This window comes from Camelus bactrianus, chromosome 17 (assembly GCF_048773025.1).
Source record: "Camelus bactrianus isolate YW-2024 breed Bactrian camel chromosome 17, ASM4877302v1, whole genome shotgun sequence".
Classification (NCBI taxonomy): domain Eukaryota; kingdom Metazoa; phylum Chordata; class Mammalia; order Artiodactyla; family Camelidae; genus Camelus; species Camelus bactrianus.
Genome location: NC_133555.1, coordinates 29,954,428 through 29,970,277, shown reverse-complemented (window position 1 = coordinate 29,970,277; position 15,850 = coordinate 29,954,428). Strand labels below are relative to the sequence as shown.

The window sequence follows — 15,850 nt, the reverse complement described above, 5'->3', positions numbered from 1 at the left end:
TAGGAGTGGGTAGCTAGAAAACAGATTTAAAAGGTTTCTGAAGCCTTGGCTGGGCTCAGTATGGAAGTTTGCCATGATTTGTTAGTAATGTCTGAAATGGGTAGGGAGACTGGTCACAGCTATTCAAAATTTGCCAGGCCTAGACTAAATGTTCTCCAAGGACCTTCCCAGCTCCAAATCCTCTGGTTCTTTTTCTGGCTTTTCTTGATGGGCCTTTGAAACTAGGTGACATCCTATCCACACAAATGAATACTCAATGTCATTGCGGTCAAAAGTAGGTGCGGATACTCCAGTCAGAATCTGAAAAGAGCGTAGGGGGTTACAAAGCTGCTTGCTGAATGGGAGAGAGGTTTCTTTGAGACCTCATTGCAGTTTGAGCATAAAAAAATAAATGAATTGTTTTCGTTACAAGGGAAAACAGGAAACTTCTCTGAAGTTGTGCATATAAACCACAGCCCAGTGATTCCATGTGGGGTTGGTATATAATTTTCTGGTAGGTTCTGTCTAATAGGATTTAGCAATGAATACACTGATGGGTTTGACCCAACTGAAAACAGTTATTTCCTGATCTGCCATAGAAAGTTATAGGTTTCTAACAGTTGTATAATTATGATAATGGGTGCTACAGATAGATTATTTTAGAAATTGATTGAGCCACTTCCTTTGATATTTAGGGTCTAAGACATGAGTGTCTTATTTCCAGGGTAATTTGAGTAATGAGATTTGATTTTCATGAACCTTCAAGGGGAAGTCCTGTGAGTCACTTTTCAGTCTTTCCTTTTTGTAAAAAAAAAAATAAATAAAATACCCAGTTGTCCATTGGCATCTTATCATCTGAAGTACAAGATTCATCCCACAGGGTCAAGGATATTTGCCTTAATTTTAAAGCTTTTCAAGTATAGATTTGAGACTGAATCGTCTATCTCCACAGTCACTAGGTCAGAGATTCCTCATACACCCGCTTTGTCTCCTTTTTTTTTTTAATTTATTGAAGTATAGTCAATTACAATGTGTCAATTTCTGATGTACAGCACAATGTCCCAGTCATGCATATACATACATATATTTGTTTTCATATTCTTTTTCATTGAAGGTTATTACATGATATTGAACATAGTTCCCTATGTCGCCCTCTTTAAATGCCTCACATCTGTTGGGCCCTATTACTGTGAATTTGTGATCTCTGGCAAAGCAAAAATAGTGATACTGTTTCACTAAATATGATGAAGAAAGTATATTTTACACGGTTTTCTCAGAAACAATCAACACTAAACGTGATATTTGTTCACAGTATTACTTCAGCAGGCTCTGTGATGGAAGGGCATTTTTATAGGGGAATCTATGAATATGACAGCAGCAATAAGCAGCTGAAAATAATCTATGAGGCGTTTGCAAATTGTCCCTCATGGGCTGTAGTGGTTGTGAAAGATAATTTGTGGTTCTTGCAGAATACCCTGCAAATTGGGTCTTTCATCTGCGATGTTTTTTACAGTGAAAACATTTCATTTCTCATATTAACAAATGATAACTGTGCATTTGTTAATCTAAACAATTTGATTTATATTTTTCTGTGCTGAGAGGCTTGTTGACATTTTAGGGTAGGTAATTATTTTCATCACCAACTGCTGTCGGTGGTGACTGTAGGCAAAGACAGAAATCTGAATATACACAGGCATCGTTTTAATCATTCTCCTTAAAGACTACTCATAAAGCAGGAATCTGTTTGCCTGAGTTATCATCTGTGCTAAGAAATCTAATAGGACATGTGTATTGAGGAGTGAGGATTCTAGCCACATTCAGGGTTTTCTGTGGTGGATTGGAAGCTCTCTTGTGTGATCCCTGAGGGCAGGGGGCCAGGGTAGACCTGCACAGTCACCAGACCTCTGGCAGAGCACAGTGCACTGGATGTTTTAAATCACAGCAGTGAGAGGAGGCACCATTATTGGCCTCAGTAGTTCCCAGCTTATGTAATATCTGTTCAAGTATCTCACGGGGTCGTTGCCAAGATTGCATGAATGTCATGAGAACACCCCTCACCATGCCTGGTACAAAGCATGAACTCTAGAAACATTTGGTGAAATAAGGATGATGTATAAAAAGATCTTCTCAATTTCCTTTCTCATATTGCTTCCATGGCCAAGGACTCACACTCCAGGGCAAGGGAAAGAAAGATTTTTTTCCAACCAGATGGTCAGTCTTGCCCACTGAAGTGGTGCATGAAGCAGAGCAGAACGGAGGCATCAGAGCTCTGGATGGAGCTGATGCAACAGCCCACTTTCTCTGGGGTCTCTTTTTGATCTTAAAATGCATGCTAATTTTTCAATCTATTCTTTAATGTATGTATCCAGGTTTATTTTAATATTTGGAAAAAATTAACATCAGATTTATACTTTTTCCCCAAGAAAAGTCATTCAGCAAAATTGCTGCTCCAAAGAGATGCCCATCTTCAGCTTCTGGGTGTGTGCAGGACCCACACTAGTTGTGAAGCACTATGAGCAGGTATAGATGGCCTCTGATGTGTGTATCCTGCAGGGTAAACTGGGGTAGTTTCATCTGTCTGTTTCTCTTGGCCCCTTTAACACTGTTGGGCAAGGCTCTGGCCTCATCAGATAGGGAGACAATGTTCCTGCCTGTGTGGACCTCCCATTCACATACCAGGTTAGGGAATGGACTACTGATTTAGGATCCAAAACAAGTTTTACATGGCCTGAAGGAGTGGATATAGAGCCAGTACCATGGATGGCAAATATGTTTTATCCTTTGAACCAACTCCAGTTGGTTAGTTCTGGTTGCCTACAGTGCTGTCTTAAGAAGGCATCTGTGGTGCATCAAGGCTCAGCTGAGATGAGTGCTGGGATTGATTAGTGATGTCTGTCAAGACCTCTGGATGGATAGCTTGCCATTCTCTACTTTTGCCAAGTCCTTAACTCCTCTGCACAAAATGATTTTAATAGTAACAGGTGACTCTAAGTATAAAATGGGGCATCATGAGAGAGAGCAGGTAGATTCCACTTTAAGAAAACCTAGCATGAAAAAATGCAAATTCACAAAATGCATAAATCTGGAGCCAATTATTGCCATTACAGAAAGATTCCATGAAAGGTTCCTTTAAATAGCGAGCTCCCCTACTGCATTAAAATGATGATTCAATTTACAAAAATTCCCTTTGCATGCAGCTCTTCAGGACCATGTCTGTGGAGTCAAGCAACCCACACCTGATTTTTTTAATCCCTGGCCTACATAATGTTTAGGACGGCTGTTGCCACAGATCTCAAGTCTCTTGATAATTCCCACTCTCTTCAGCCTTCCTCTGACTTCCTATCCCAGAGTGTTGAGTAGACAGTCTGGGTGGTGGTCGACAGCTGCTGGCTCCCACCCTGCTGCGGCTGCATTTCATTAGTGGGTAAACTGATTGCTCCGAGTATGTTTATGTGTGGGTGTGGTTGTACAAGTCTATGCACTCTGCACACTATGTACATAGATAGAGATACACACAAGCCATTATTTCGCTCTTAGCCCACCCTAAATTTATTCCTGCTGTGAGAGTTATAAATGGAAGGTTCCAATCGCCTGGTGGATATGGCCTTTCAGTAATATGTGCCCTGAATTCCGCCTCCCTATCCTCCTTGTGTTTGTTTATATGTTATTTACCCTTGCATCAGGAAACATCCTCAGACCTGGGCCTGAGTCCTATTATCCAGTCGTGGAGCCCTCCTCTTCCTCTGTGGCCTACAAAGCCCCAAATGGTTTTCTGACTTAGAAAAATAAATATAATTTGACTTGTGGCAGGCTACAAATTTGTCAACCAACAGACGCTCCCGTTAAATATATAACATACATAACATCTAAAAGTATCATCGATCTAGCATGAACTTGGATTATTGAAGCACTCAATGCCCCTTGGATAAGATCGCCAACTTCTTCCCAGGTACTCAAAATTGGACAGTTTTCCAGTGGACCATAAAGCTCCCAGGAATGCTGACTGGCACACGTGTTTGTATTTTTGCTGCTCTGTAAAAGCAGCTTAATATGGTGAAGAGTACCTGAAAGAGATGTATTTTCCCTTTCTCTGTGGACAGACTTCCCCACACAGAATAATTGTCATAACTTCTCAGGCACAGAGCACAAGTATCATCTCTATTTCAACTATGGTATTTTTAAAAATGTCAACACAGATTTCTTCCCAGGAATTTTTTTTTTTTAACAGATAAGTCTTTTTTTTTTTTGGAAAAAACAAAATGAAACAGTAACAGGGAATACATCAGCCCTACTCAGACACTTTCTTCTGGCCAAAAATGATTACTACTACTTGAGATGAATGGTTTCAGGCCGGTGAGCTGTCAAAGAGTTCTTTTCCTTCTGTTTTCACAGGCTCATTGGTCTGAGTCAAGCGTCCCCCATGGTACTGGGCTGTAATAGCCGCATAGGTACAGCCGTAGATGGCAGCAACCAACATCATGAGACACACAATCCCACATACCACCCCGGTGATGATGATGGTGGCCACGGCGTGGCGCAGATTGGCTGGCCTTGGCTTGGGTTTGATCTCACACTCCCAGTGTTCTCGCTCCCCCGCGCTGTGGCTCTCCGGAGGCCTGGGGACAGCCCGATGGGTAGCACCTAGCTGCTGCACCTGTGAGGACTCCGGATCTGGAGAAGGAAAAGGGCAGGGCTGGTACAGCTCATGAGGGATTTTAAGGAGGTCCTTTCCCTTCCAGGTGTCCGGTGACACACAGATGACACTGTCTGTTATTCCCCCTTTAAGAAACAAAAGCAAACAGTGATAACAGAGCCTGATACAACTGAATTTCCACATCTTCAGCCTCCAGAAACTTAGGCAGATGGAATTTATAAAACAACACTTTTTTCCCCTGGAGTCAAAGAATTTAACAACTATATTTTATGATTTTAGGATTTCTAAATTGGCTAAATGCTAAAAATGCCACACACTAAATGGGCAATTATGTATGACCAAGAATTCATTAGTAAGCCAAGTCACCTTTACCTTATAAATGCAGAGGGAAAAACAATGCAAAAGCTGATAGGAAGGGGCGCTGGAGGCCAGCCTGAGGGCGCTGTTACACACCCCTAATGAGCCCCGGCACACAAAAAATCTATTGTGCCAAATTCCCACTGGAGATCTAAAAAATAAATAAAACAAATGTCCTTTGTTGTGATGTTACATATTAATTACAAAGACCCTATGTCTCTACCAACACTCTTCAGTGATGCCAAATGAGGAGGTCAGTGACCCTGTGAGTGTTTTATGTATCTGAAGATTTGACAGGAATATGAGTTTAGTTCAGGGGATTAAGTACAATTAACGTGTCTCCTCAGACCTTGAAACATTTAGTACTTTGAGTGTCAAGCTTTTTAGTAGGTTATTAGACTCAATTTCCACTCTCTGTAAGGGGATTGATTTCCTCAGGTATGTGGACTACTGTTGTTCAAGGGGATTTGAGTTCCTAGTAGAGTTCTTTTCTAGAAAGAGCAGTGGGCTAACAGATTCCATTTTGGCCAAATTTGACCACCAATTTACTATTTGACCTCAGGCAGATAAACTTCTCTGACTAAGTTTCTTGCCATGAAAACATCCTATTTGTATCTGACTTGGTAGTTTACAAAACACTGTTAGATACGTCTTCACAGCTCTGCCATAATGGGTACTTCTCATCCAAGGTCATTCAGGTCTAACTGGATGGATCAACACACAAACCCAGCCCTCCCCTGTAATCCCAGTTTTTTCCACTACACTTGCTTCCTCCTCTCAGGAACATCCTGAGGTCAGTGGAGTTAACGCAATGACCCTTAGTAGAACCTCACTCCCATGACCTGTGGCTCAGTTCCCTCAGCTGCCATGAACTCCTCCCCCACGATGGCTGTGAAGCCTGGCACCGCTCTTAGCCAAGATAGACTGGAGAGCCTTTGTACACACCGTAGGTGAATTATGAAATTATACTAGAAAGTCACATGCAGGAGGTGGTCACTTCAATAGTAGAGCTTTCCATAGTATAGCACTTCAGAGTTTGGGGAATACTTTCATGTCTATTCTGTCTGAGCCTTATAAGCCAAGTCCAACGATGGCCCAATAGCAGGTCAGTCATTTTGCAGCCCAAGGGTTATGGTGGCCCAGATCACACCAGGGTTAATGGCCATGGCAAAATTTAACCCATACCTTTTTTGCTGTCACTGCTTGAACAGAATTGCCTATTGCCAGAGTCTCTTGGGCCCCTCCTGGTTTCTTCAGTGATTTCCTGAGGCAAGGGCTTCAGTTCTAAAGCAAAAAGGTAACAGAGGAATTCTCTTCTTTCCTGAGCTGATGTGCAGGAAGCCAGAGGTGCAGGGTAGGTGCTCTGGATGAGCCCAAGCCACCATCAGGCTGCGCCGTGATTAAGGGTCCCTGTCTCACAGACTATTTCAATACTGTGCCTGGGTTTAGTTGTAAGACAGAAGGCCAGAGAGACAGAAAAGAAATGTGGGGCCTTGAGAAGAAGTAATGATGTTTAAACCAGCCAAAGAGCACTGAGAATTCTACCAGGGGGAAAAAGGTCGCCTGCCATGGGACCAGAGATTCCCCCAGCTGACTTAGACTAGACTGGGGTGGTTCACCTTATCAGTCCAGGCTTCAGCACTGTCTTTCTCCAGTTCCAGGCTTCCTGCTGTTCAATATTAGGGTGGGAGGCACGACCTTGGGACCCAGAATTGAAGGAACACACAGGCTTTAGCTTAGGACATGGCTGCAAGGCAGGGGTGTGGCCACCAAGAGCTCCATGGCTTCCTGTATCCTCAGCCAGGACTCACATCCTAGCCTTCTATCACCATGTCCTCTGTGAGGACTCCAAGAGGCAAATCTGAAGATGACAGCTTAAGGGTCTCAATCCTTTCTAGATTCATGGAAGCCGACAAGGCAAGAAGCTCCAGCTCACCAAGCACTCATGTCCCCCATCTGACGACTAATAGCTCTTAACCCCTGTCTCGGAATAGATTGGATTCAGTAAATCTGACCCTTTCTTAGCTGTGTGACCCTAAGCAAGTTACTTGACCAATCTGTGCCTCTGCTTGCTCATCTGGAAAGCAGGAGACTGGGGTAATAGTGAAATTCATCTCACCAGATTGCTTGGAGAACTTAGTTGGACAAAGTTTATCAGGTATTTAGCACAACTCCTAGCCCAGAATAAATGTTTAATATAGTTAGCTATCAGCATAAAGATGATTTGTTTACTTATGAATGGAAAAAGAGGAATACTAATTATAAAATCTATATGCATATTTTTGTGAAGGAGACATTATCAGGTATTCATCAGAGCATTTTTTTGGCTATTGGGCCCAAAGAAAGATGAAATTTCCCCACCCTTTATGGTCAGATTGGGGCCACATGATTGAATTCTGACCAGTGGAACCAATGAATGACACTTCCAGGCCACAAAACCCCCTGCTTCATCCTCCATGTATTCTGTTCACCCTTGATTGTGACCTGAGAGGCTACATGGTAAAGTTGGCAATATCAAAATCTGAAAGGGGCTATGTCCCTAAATGACTGCATGGATCCCAGCCCTAACCCCCTACTTGCTTTACTCTAACATGAGTGAGCAACAGACCTTTACTGTGTGCATCACTGAGATGGTTGTCACATCAAACTGCCTGTCCTGAGTCATACCGTTAGTGTTTGTATGTATTTTTGTTTTTGTTTTTTAAATAAGGTCTTGACCAATATCTATTCTCATATTTTGCCTTTATTCAGTGCATCAGTAGTCAGATTGTCTCCACTTAACATCTACTTGGAGGTTTTATTTACTTATTTTGGGACACCCAAATCTTGTTATCCCAGATCAATTTTGCCTTCCTCCAGAGAAAGACTGTTGTCTGGGCAGGGCAGCTCTGCAATTAGGAAGTGTTGAGCTGCAGTGTGGAATCTGAGGACCAAAATGGGCCTCAAGAGCTCTCTGAGGTAACACTGTCATTTCCATCTGGTGACACTGAGGGCTAGTGAGGAGCATTCATTTGCCTGAAGGTCACCAGTGAGTCTGTGGCAGAGTAGGGGGAGCCATATTCTACCCCATGTTGATTCTAGTATTCTGGACCTAGGAACTACTTTTTGTCAAGAAATATTTTTCTTTGATGAAAACCGTCTTTCTGCAATGGTTTGGCTTATGCTTATCATTTAGTCCAGAACACAATAACTAAAGCCACTTCACCTCTAGATGCAAACAGTTTTATTTGCGACTTCCTATAAGAAAGATTTGTCACCTCTGTTGTAGGCCAACTTGAGTATTAGCTGGTTAGTGATACGCTCTTGGCTATTATATTGTTACAGATTCTTACCACTTCCTTCTTCGTAACTGCTGCAACCATCTACTGATTCCCTAATTCATGTCTGGAGCTCTGATATCTTCCTGAGTTATACTCTAACACATATATCCACCAATTCAACAGCACTCCTTGGATATGTAATGGGCATCTTAGCCTTGACATGTCCCCAAATGAGTTCCTGATTTACCACCTCCCACACAAACTCACCCATTTTCCTTACTTCCCAGCCTCCCCCTTATCAGCAACAGGCATTACCATTTATCTGTTTACCCCTGAAGGACAAAACAAAATTGAATCTCCCATGATATGCTCTCTTTCCTTTATCTCCCACTCCAACCCATTTGTAATTTCTATCAGTTCAATATTCTAAATATGTCCCAAAGTTGATCATTTCTCATCACCCTGGTTTGGGCCACCAACATCTCATCCCTGGATGATTAAAATCACTTTCTTCCTCATGCCCCTGCTTCTTCTTCTTCAGCCTTTGGTCTGCTCTCCCTACAATCACCAGAGTGACCTTTTAAAATGTAATCAGGTCATGTTGTTCCCCTGACTAAGATTCTCCAAGAGATTTCCATCTCACCTAAAATAAAATGCAAACATCTCAGCCTGCTCTGTGTGTTCCGACGTGACCTGGCCCCTGAGTACATGTGCTGCCTTATCCTTTCTCACTCCCTTCCTCTGTTCTAACCACGCTTTTGTCCGTCTTTCTGTCCCTCTGTCAGGCCAAGCTTACTTTTCTATCAGGTCCTTTGCACTTGCTGTCCTTTCCCCTAATTATCTCATGGCTCATTTTGCCTCTTGTGCTAGTTCTGCTCCCCCATGTCATCTCCTTGGAGAGCACTTCCCTGTCCTTCCCATCTGAAATTAAACCTCCATCCCATCACTCTCTCTCCCCTTACCCAACTTCTAGCACTAACTACCATTTGAACATGGATATATATTTATCTTTCAACCACTGTTGCTACTGTCAGAATGTAATGTCCAAGATGGTAGGGGTTTTCTTGACTACTAACCTTTTCTCAGCGCCTAGAAAAGTCCCTGACACATATGAGGCCCTCAAGTATAGGATGAATGAATGAATGAATGATGCTTAAAAGTTAGGAAGAAAGAAGCACTGTGATGTAGAGGAAAGACTGTAGGGCCAAGACCTAAAGCCATTCGTTCTTTTCTTGTCTGTGCTTCTATTCTGTGATCTTGTCACTGTGACCAAGTCACTGAATATCTCTGGGCCTTTGTTTCCCATTGATAATAGGCTAATATTGAGTTAGAGGGTGTTGGCAAACTTTTCTATAAAGAACCAGATAGTTAATATTTTAAGTTTTGCTATGGTCTCTGTCCCAACTATTCAACTTTGTCCTTGTAGTACAAAGCAGCCACAGACAGTACATAATAAAATGTGTGTAGATGTCTTCCAACAAAACTTTACTTAGAAAAATAGGAGGTGGGCCAGATTTGGCCCTTGGCTGTAGTTTGCTGACCCCTGAGTGATTTCCAGAGCCACTCGTCTTTAATATTCTGGGATCCCTTGCTTTGCTTTGGACATCTGGTTAAAGAAATAGTAAGTAACTTTTGAAGGAGGCCCTGTTGTATTCGGTTTCAGTAACAGCGGCATTTACTAAAGCAGAAGGGATAATCCTCTAAGATTTTAGGGAAGATTCATAGCTGTCAACTGGGCAGAAGCAAATGGGCAAACAAAGAGGCGGTGGAAATCCTACAGCGAGATACCATGCCTCTAGTTGGATCACACTTGAAAATCAGGATTTGTTGTCTGTTCAGAATTGAGCAGTTATTTAGATGGTGATTGAATTTCCCTCTTTCTTAAGGGCCTACAGTTTCCAAATAAATAACTTAATGGTGTTGTTAATCAAAAAGTGGAACGTTATCTCCATGAATCATTTTTGTAGATGAATTTACGTACCTGAATCTAAACCCCCTCTATTGACTCACTTGCCTCTTGCCATACCATGAAATAGCATCAATGTGAAAAGTCTTACATGGACCCCTCGCACACTCCCCAACATTCCTTCAAATGCAGAGAATAGATGAGGTTCATTCTAGGCCAGTAATGTACAGATGGAGGTTTCCAAATAGACATTACTGACCTTTATAGATGAATGTCTCCAGCCAGAGTTTAAGACTGAGCAAGTGGCAACTGCATTTCCAAAGGTTGTCCTTGAGAAATAAATGCCTCACTCTGGGCATAGATTCTAGGAGGGCTCGATCAAGCTGCTGAAGCCGGTTTTGTTGAATTGCAAATACAGTTAGGTTCTCCCAAGGCTCACCCAGGGTTGTGGGAAGGTGTCTTATGTTGTTTGATGACAAATCAAGCTCCTTCAAATGTAGAAGGGAATGAAAAAGTCTGCTTTCCAGGGAATGCAGGGAGTTCTGGGTTAGGTTTAAGACCTGCAAGTGCTGAAGCCCATGGAAAACTCCAGGAGTCAGATTTGAAAGAGAATTGTTGCATAAGTTCAAGGTTGTGAGCTGTGGCACTGACTTAAATGCCAAAGCCGGAAGCTGATGTATCTGGTTATCTTGTAAGTTCAGTGTTAGAGTCTGAGGAGGCAAACCAGAAGGGATTTCAGCGAGACCTTGCTGGCTGCAGTCTACAGAATTTGAAGGTGAATGACAGTGGCACCTCTCTGGGCAGCCGCACACCACCTGGAGCAGGAAAATCATACTTGAAAGCAGGAGCAGTTCACCTATGACAAACAGAAAGAAACCGGGATAGGAGCTAGTTTGTAAGTGATGTCAGCATTTGTTCCCCTTTAAATTCACAGGTAATGTGATTCTGAGCAGTGAACACCTAAACCTGGAAGAGAAGTTTTATCATTTACCATCTTTAGTAGAGTTGGGCTCAATTGAGAACATCCCCAGTGTCATTAACAGTTGGAAACTCAGTGCTAACGATTGTCGGAGCCTTGGAAAAGATATTTCCTTAGTGGCTCAGTAATTGGAAGATGGAAGACTTAAGCTATCAAATAGAAAGGTGAAAAAAATATTTTGGGTACCCTTTGTATGATGCAGCAGAATTGTCTAGGACCAGAAGTTTAGAAGAATGGTAGCAAGTTCAGATACTCATATTTCTTAAAAGTATGCTCCAGATCAGTGCTGTCCAACAGAACTTTCTATGGCAATGGGCATGATCTGTATCTGCTGTCTAACATAGTAGCTGTTAGCTACATGTGGCTACTGAGTTCTTGAAATGTGACTACTGCAGCCAAGGAATGGAATTTTTATTTGCATTTAATTTTAATCAATTTAAATTTAAATAGCCATATGGTGCTAGTGGGCACATATGTTGGATAGGGCAGGTCTGAAGCATTCTTAGAAATTGATGTCTATCCTGTAGGTATAATAATTCCATGAATGAAGATTGTCTCTACTCCTTTTTTATTCAAGAGATTTTAAAAACAAAGAAAAGCATTATAAATAATTGAACACCCATGTTCCTATAACAAAGTTCTGACAGTTATTCATAGGTTGTTATAGTTCTTTCACCTCTTCTTTCTTTAACTCAAAGAAATAATGCATTATTGAAACGGTTGAACTCCCTTTGATTAGCATCCAGCTACAACATGAACCTCCCTCTTCCGTACCATTACTAGTGCATCCCTCTAGGCCTTTTAAAAACAATACTCAGTAACAACAATTGCAAATAGCCTTATAGCTCATGTTTTGAGCCAGGCACCATTGTAAGTGCTTTATATATATTAATTAATTAAGTCTTCATAACCTTGTAATTTTGGATCTATTATTATGAATATGTTAAAAGTGATGAAACTTTATGCCCAGAGAAGCTAAATCACTTGCCCAAGATCACACAGATAGTAAGTAGTAGAATCATGATTTGAACCCAGGCAGTCTGCTTCCAGCATCTCTCACGGTTCTTACCTGCTGTGCTTTACTTCGTGTAAATACTTTTATACACACACACAGACACAAACATACATGCACATACTACATGATGTTTTACATAGCGGCTTTTAAAAATGGACATAAATGTAATCATCAGCATGTTTCGTTTTGCGGTTTACTCTAGACACTCAAAACTGACCTATCCACATGGATATATAGAGAGCTCATTCATTCCTTCTAACTTCTGTGGTGTATTCCATGGTGAGGCCATGCCAGAATTAATATTTAGCCACTCCCGTCCTGACGAGCATTTGAGTTGTTGCAGTTTCTTTCATGACAAACGATGTTGCAGAAGGCATCCTTGCACAGAGCTCCTTGGCCATGCGGAAATATGGACAAGGGTTTCTACAATCAACAGGAGCCTCCTTGAAAGATTCAGAGAGAATGCTGAGCTGACATTCTTAGATATTGCTAGGTCAGTCTCCAATGTAGCTTTATAACTCCCTTCTTTTTTCCTGAGACTTGAATTTTAAAATATGCAAATATCCATCAAGAGCATTTTGTTAAATTGGAGAAGGAGTTCACAGGGCCAGGTAATAATATTTAAAACTCAAGATAGTTACCTACTCATTAAGAAAGCTCTTGAGAGAGGTTTTCTGGTTTGTCTGTTTGTCTATTTTTGGCTTTAACTGGGGAAATGGACAGTGTGGCTGTCAAATGAAATGGAGCCTTTGCCCCCTTGTCCCTTCAATTCTCTGCTGCTGTGGACAGTGCTTTAGGGCAATAGGGAAGATGTTTGTAGAGCCATCTGAAGGAGATTCTGCTCTGCATAGCTTGGCTCAAGGGATGCAAAACATCACACTCCCCTTCCCTCTTCCAAAATATAAAAGAGCAAAATCCTTGTTTTCCTTTCTATAATTTTGCAAATGATCTAAATGACTCCTCTAAATGCCAAAACATCATGTGCTCGGAGAAGAGTTGCTATCCTTCACTTTAGCTGTGGGTCTCAATCATTAATCAGTTGCAAAAAATCATCCCACTCCCACCCCTACCAGCGGATGATATATGAACTCTAACTTAAAGCACTGTGTTTTCTATGAAATGGCCCGTGACAGGCCAACTGCATATCTGTTTATGACTGGGTACATTGGTCCCCACCCCCTTCCTCTGACCCAACATGGCTCAAACATAAATCTTTCCCTCAGAGACGTTTTTTTACGTCTGTTTGGTCTTTTGAGAAAAACAACTTGAAAATTAGCTTTCCACGGATACCTTCCAGAGGGGGTCCCACTTCCTAAAGCGCAAGGGGATTAATCATGGCTCACCTTCCATGACTGAGTCTCCACAGGCTTCCCCGCTGAAACTGAAGCCCACCTTTATTAATTTGCAGATCCACCAACCGAGGGTCCAGTTTTTCATTCACTTTTTTCTGATCCTGCTTGTGCTTTTCTTCAATGCGGTGAACAGTTGTCGCTTTCAGGAGACCACTTATTTAAGCAGCCCTTCCCCTTTCTCCATCTGGCTGGGATTGTTTTCCATAAGAGGATCTTTTGATTGTGCTCCCCCTCTTCTTTCTGAAAGCATCGCCCTCCCCAAGATCATCGCTGCCTTTCCCATTCAGACGACAAACCACAGAAAGAATGTTTGTCAAACCTCAGTGAACAGCTGTAGCATTCAAACATGACCCCAGTGGCTCAGGCTTTTTGATTATTTAATCTGCTTGAAGTCCAGGGCACAAAAATAAAACTGCCTTCTTAATCCGGTCCTGGTTTCTGAATTCTGTTGACTTATTAACCATGCTGTGTCAACCCTCCTCGGGTTGGGGGCTGCTTGTTGTGGATCCTCGATCTGGGGGTCTAGCAACAGAGCCAGCAGAGTGTGTAATATGAGGACAAATTGGCCTGCTGGAGGCTGACACGGTTTCCACAGTGCACTGTTTGGTCATCGAAGGCTTATTCAGCCAACATCCGTGGGGATTAGCTCTGTTGACAGGGTCTTGATGCCCTGAAATTCATAGCCATGGTTTCCTTTCGTGGACATCACAGTCTCTTCTCCCTGGTGCCACAAATACTTCTCAGCTGCTTCTTTGCTTGCTCCCCACCTCCCCTCCTGCCCCTCCCCTCCTTGAATTGACCTTTTGGTTGCATGCCTTTGGAAATACTTCTCAATCTTTCATCGTTTCCCTGATGCTGAGGTTCTGGCCCTTTCCTCATTTTTCACATATGAAACAATAAAGCTACCCCTGTGAGCATCAGGCGTCAATGAACTGTGACTGTTCTCTAATTGAAACCGTTGGAAATTTTCCCACCAGGGACTGGAACGTTTCTTTGAAAGTGCAAGTGCCCACCCTTTGCTGAGGTGGGGTTTCAATGTCAAAGCTGCCCTTCAATACACCAAAATGCTCTGCGTGCCCATGGTGATACATGTGAAAAAGGTAAAAGCCAGGCTTTACTTGGGGCAGCGTGAAGTGGGGTCCCTGGCCCCAGGCAGAGTAATAAGTAGTTGAGTGTGGGGTTTGGAATCATCTGGGTCTGGATTTGAATTTGGCTTTACCATTCACCAGCTTGATGTCTCCAGGCAAGTAACTTGCCCACCAGGAACCTCATGTCCTCATCTGTAACATGGGTATAACAGTGGCTCTTGCTTCATAAGATTGTTCCGAGGGTTACGTAAAGAAATACGTGTCATGGCCCAACGTGCCTTCATAAATGGTCACAATTACCCAGGAGAGTACTTTCCAGGACTTCTATATGCTGCTAGCATTTGACTCAACCTTGTCCTCACCCAGTCTTCTCTCCAGCATACTTTGAGCATTGGAAATACAATGAGGAAAAGTCAAGTAGGCAACAAAGAGCCATTTAAATCTTAGTAAGGACTAAGTGGTTCCTTCCTTCCTCCCTTCCTTCCCTGACTTTTTCCTATCTGTCTGCTTTCAGGTGCACAGAATTTAATAATAATTATTCCTGGATAACATGGGACCATATATAGCATTCAGTCACTAATATGTCACAATATAACAAACACCTGTGAACATTACACTTACTCTAAGAACTAGAAAGATGTCAATAACTTTTATCAATCTGCATGCCTCTGTCTTTCCCAGGGCTCAGCAGACATTTTTTTGTAAAGAGCCAGATAGTCAATATTTTAGATGTTGAGACCAACAGCTCAACTCTGATGTTGTAGCATACAGCAAACCACACACATTCTGCAAACAAATGGTGTCCCTGTGCCCCAAAAAAATATTCTTTACAAAAACAGGGAGGACTGGATTGGCCCACAGGCCATAGTTTGCAAACCTTGCGCTATCCTGTTGACTGGCCACTACTGTCACTGCTCCACCACAGCCAGCTGTCACCCACCCCAACTGCCACTGCCCTGTCTCTTTAACTGTAAAATGAGAGGGCTGGCAAGGATGATCTTTAGGGCCCACTTTTGTCTAAAACCTTGTCGTTCTGGTCAGAACACTTGAGTGGACTTGAAAGGCTTTGTATTTGAGTGTCTCTTTGGGTTACAGTAGAGCTATTTAGCTGTGTCCTGCAGGGTGCAACTAGGGTCCAAGTCTCATGGACTCAGAGGCCTGAAAAAGATGTATCTATTGGCGGCACAGCTGGGCGTAGGTAGCGAGGACTCCTACAGGGAAACTGCAGGCAGTCCGGGATACCTGCAGTTAAAAGCCAGG

The 15,850-nt window shown here is 42.5% G+C and overlaps 2 protein-coding genes across 4 annotated transcripts in view; one reads left to right on the top strand and one right to left on the bottom strand.

The window, feature by feature from the left end:
• The window catches only part of CACNA2D3 (calcium voltage-gated channel auxiliary subunit alpha2delta 3), a 776,451-nt gene that overhangs the window by 644,960 nt on the left and 115,641 nt on the right, over positions 1-15,850 (top strand). The gene's annotated exons all lie outside the window — the stretch shown is intronic.
• On the bottom strand, positions 947-14,093 carry LRTM1 (leucine rich repeats and transmembrane domains 1). Of its 3 annotated transcripts, XM_045505407.2 has the most exons (4): positions 13,494-14,093; positions 10,416-11,012; positions 6,176-6,274; positions 947-4,758 (listed from the first exon to the last, which is right to left on the bottom strand). In XM_045505407.2, exons 1-4 carry the CDS (start codon positions 13,585-13,587, stop codon positions 4,325-4,327), a joined length of 1,224 nt encoding a protein of 407 aa, XP_045361363.1. In that variant the 5' UTR covers positions 13,588-14,093; the 3' UTR covers positions 947-4,324. The 3 variants fall into 3 exon arrangements, with proteins under 3 accessions (XP_045361363.1, XP_045361364.1, XP_010966651.2); XM_045505408.2 differs by lacking the exon at positions 6,176-6,274 and having other exon boundaries at positions 947-4,650; XM_010968349.3 differs by lacking the exon at positions 6,176-6,274 and having other exon boundaries at positions 948-4,758; positions 13,494-14,089.

What these genes read in the sequence shown, in the direction of transcription:
- LRTM1 (XM_045505407.2), bottom strand. Translation starts at nt 13,587, where the DNA reads ATGAAAAACTGGACCCTCGGTTGGTGGATCTGCAAATTAATAAAGGTG. An exon ending in GGAGACATTCATCTATAAAG is followed by an intron (nt 6,275 to 10,415) that starts GTCAGTAATGTC and finishes TTTTTGCTTTAG; the next exon opens with AACTGAAGCCCTTGCCTCAG. An exon ending in AAGCAGTGACAGCAAAAAAG is followed by an intron (nt 4,759 to 6,175) that starts GTATGGGTTAAA and finishes TGTTTCTTAAAG; the next exon opens with GGGGAATAACAGACAGTGTC.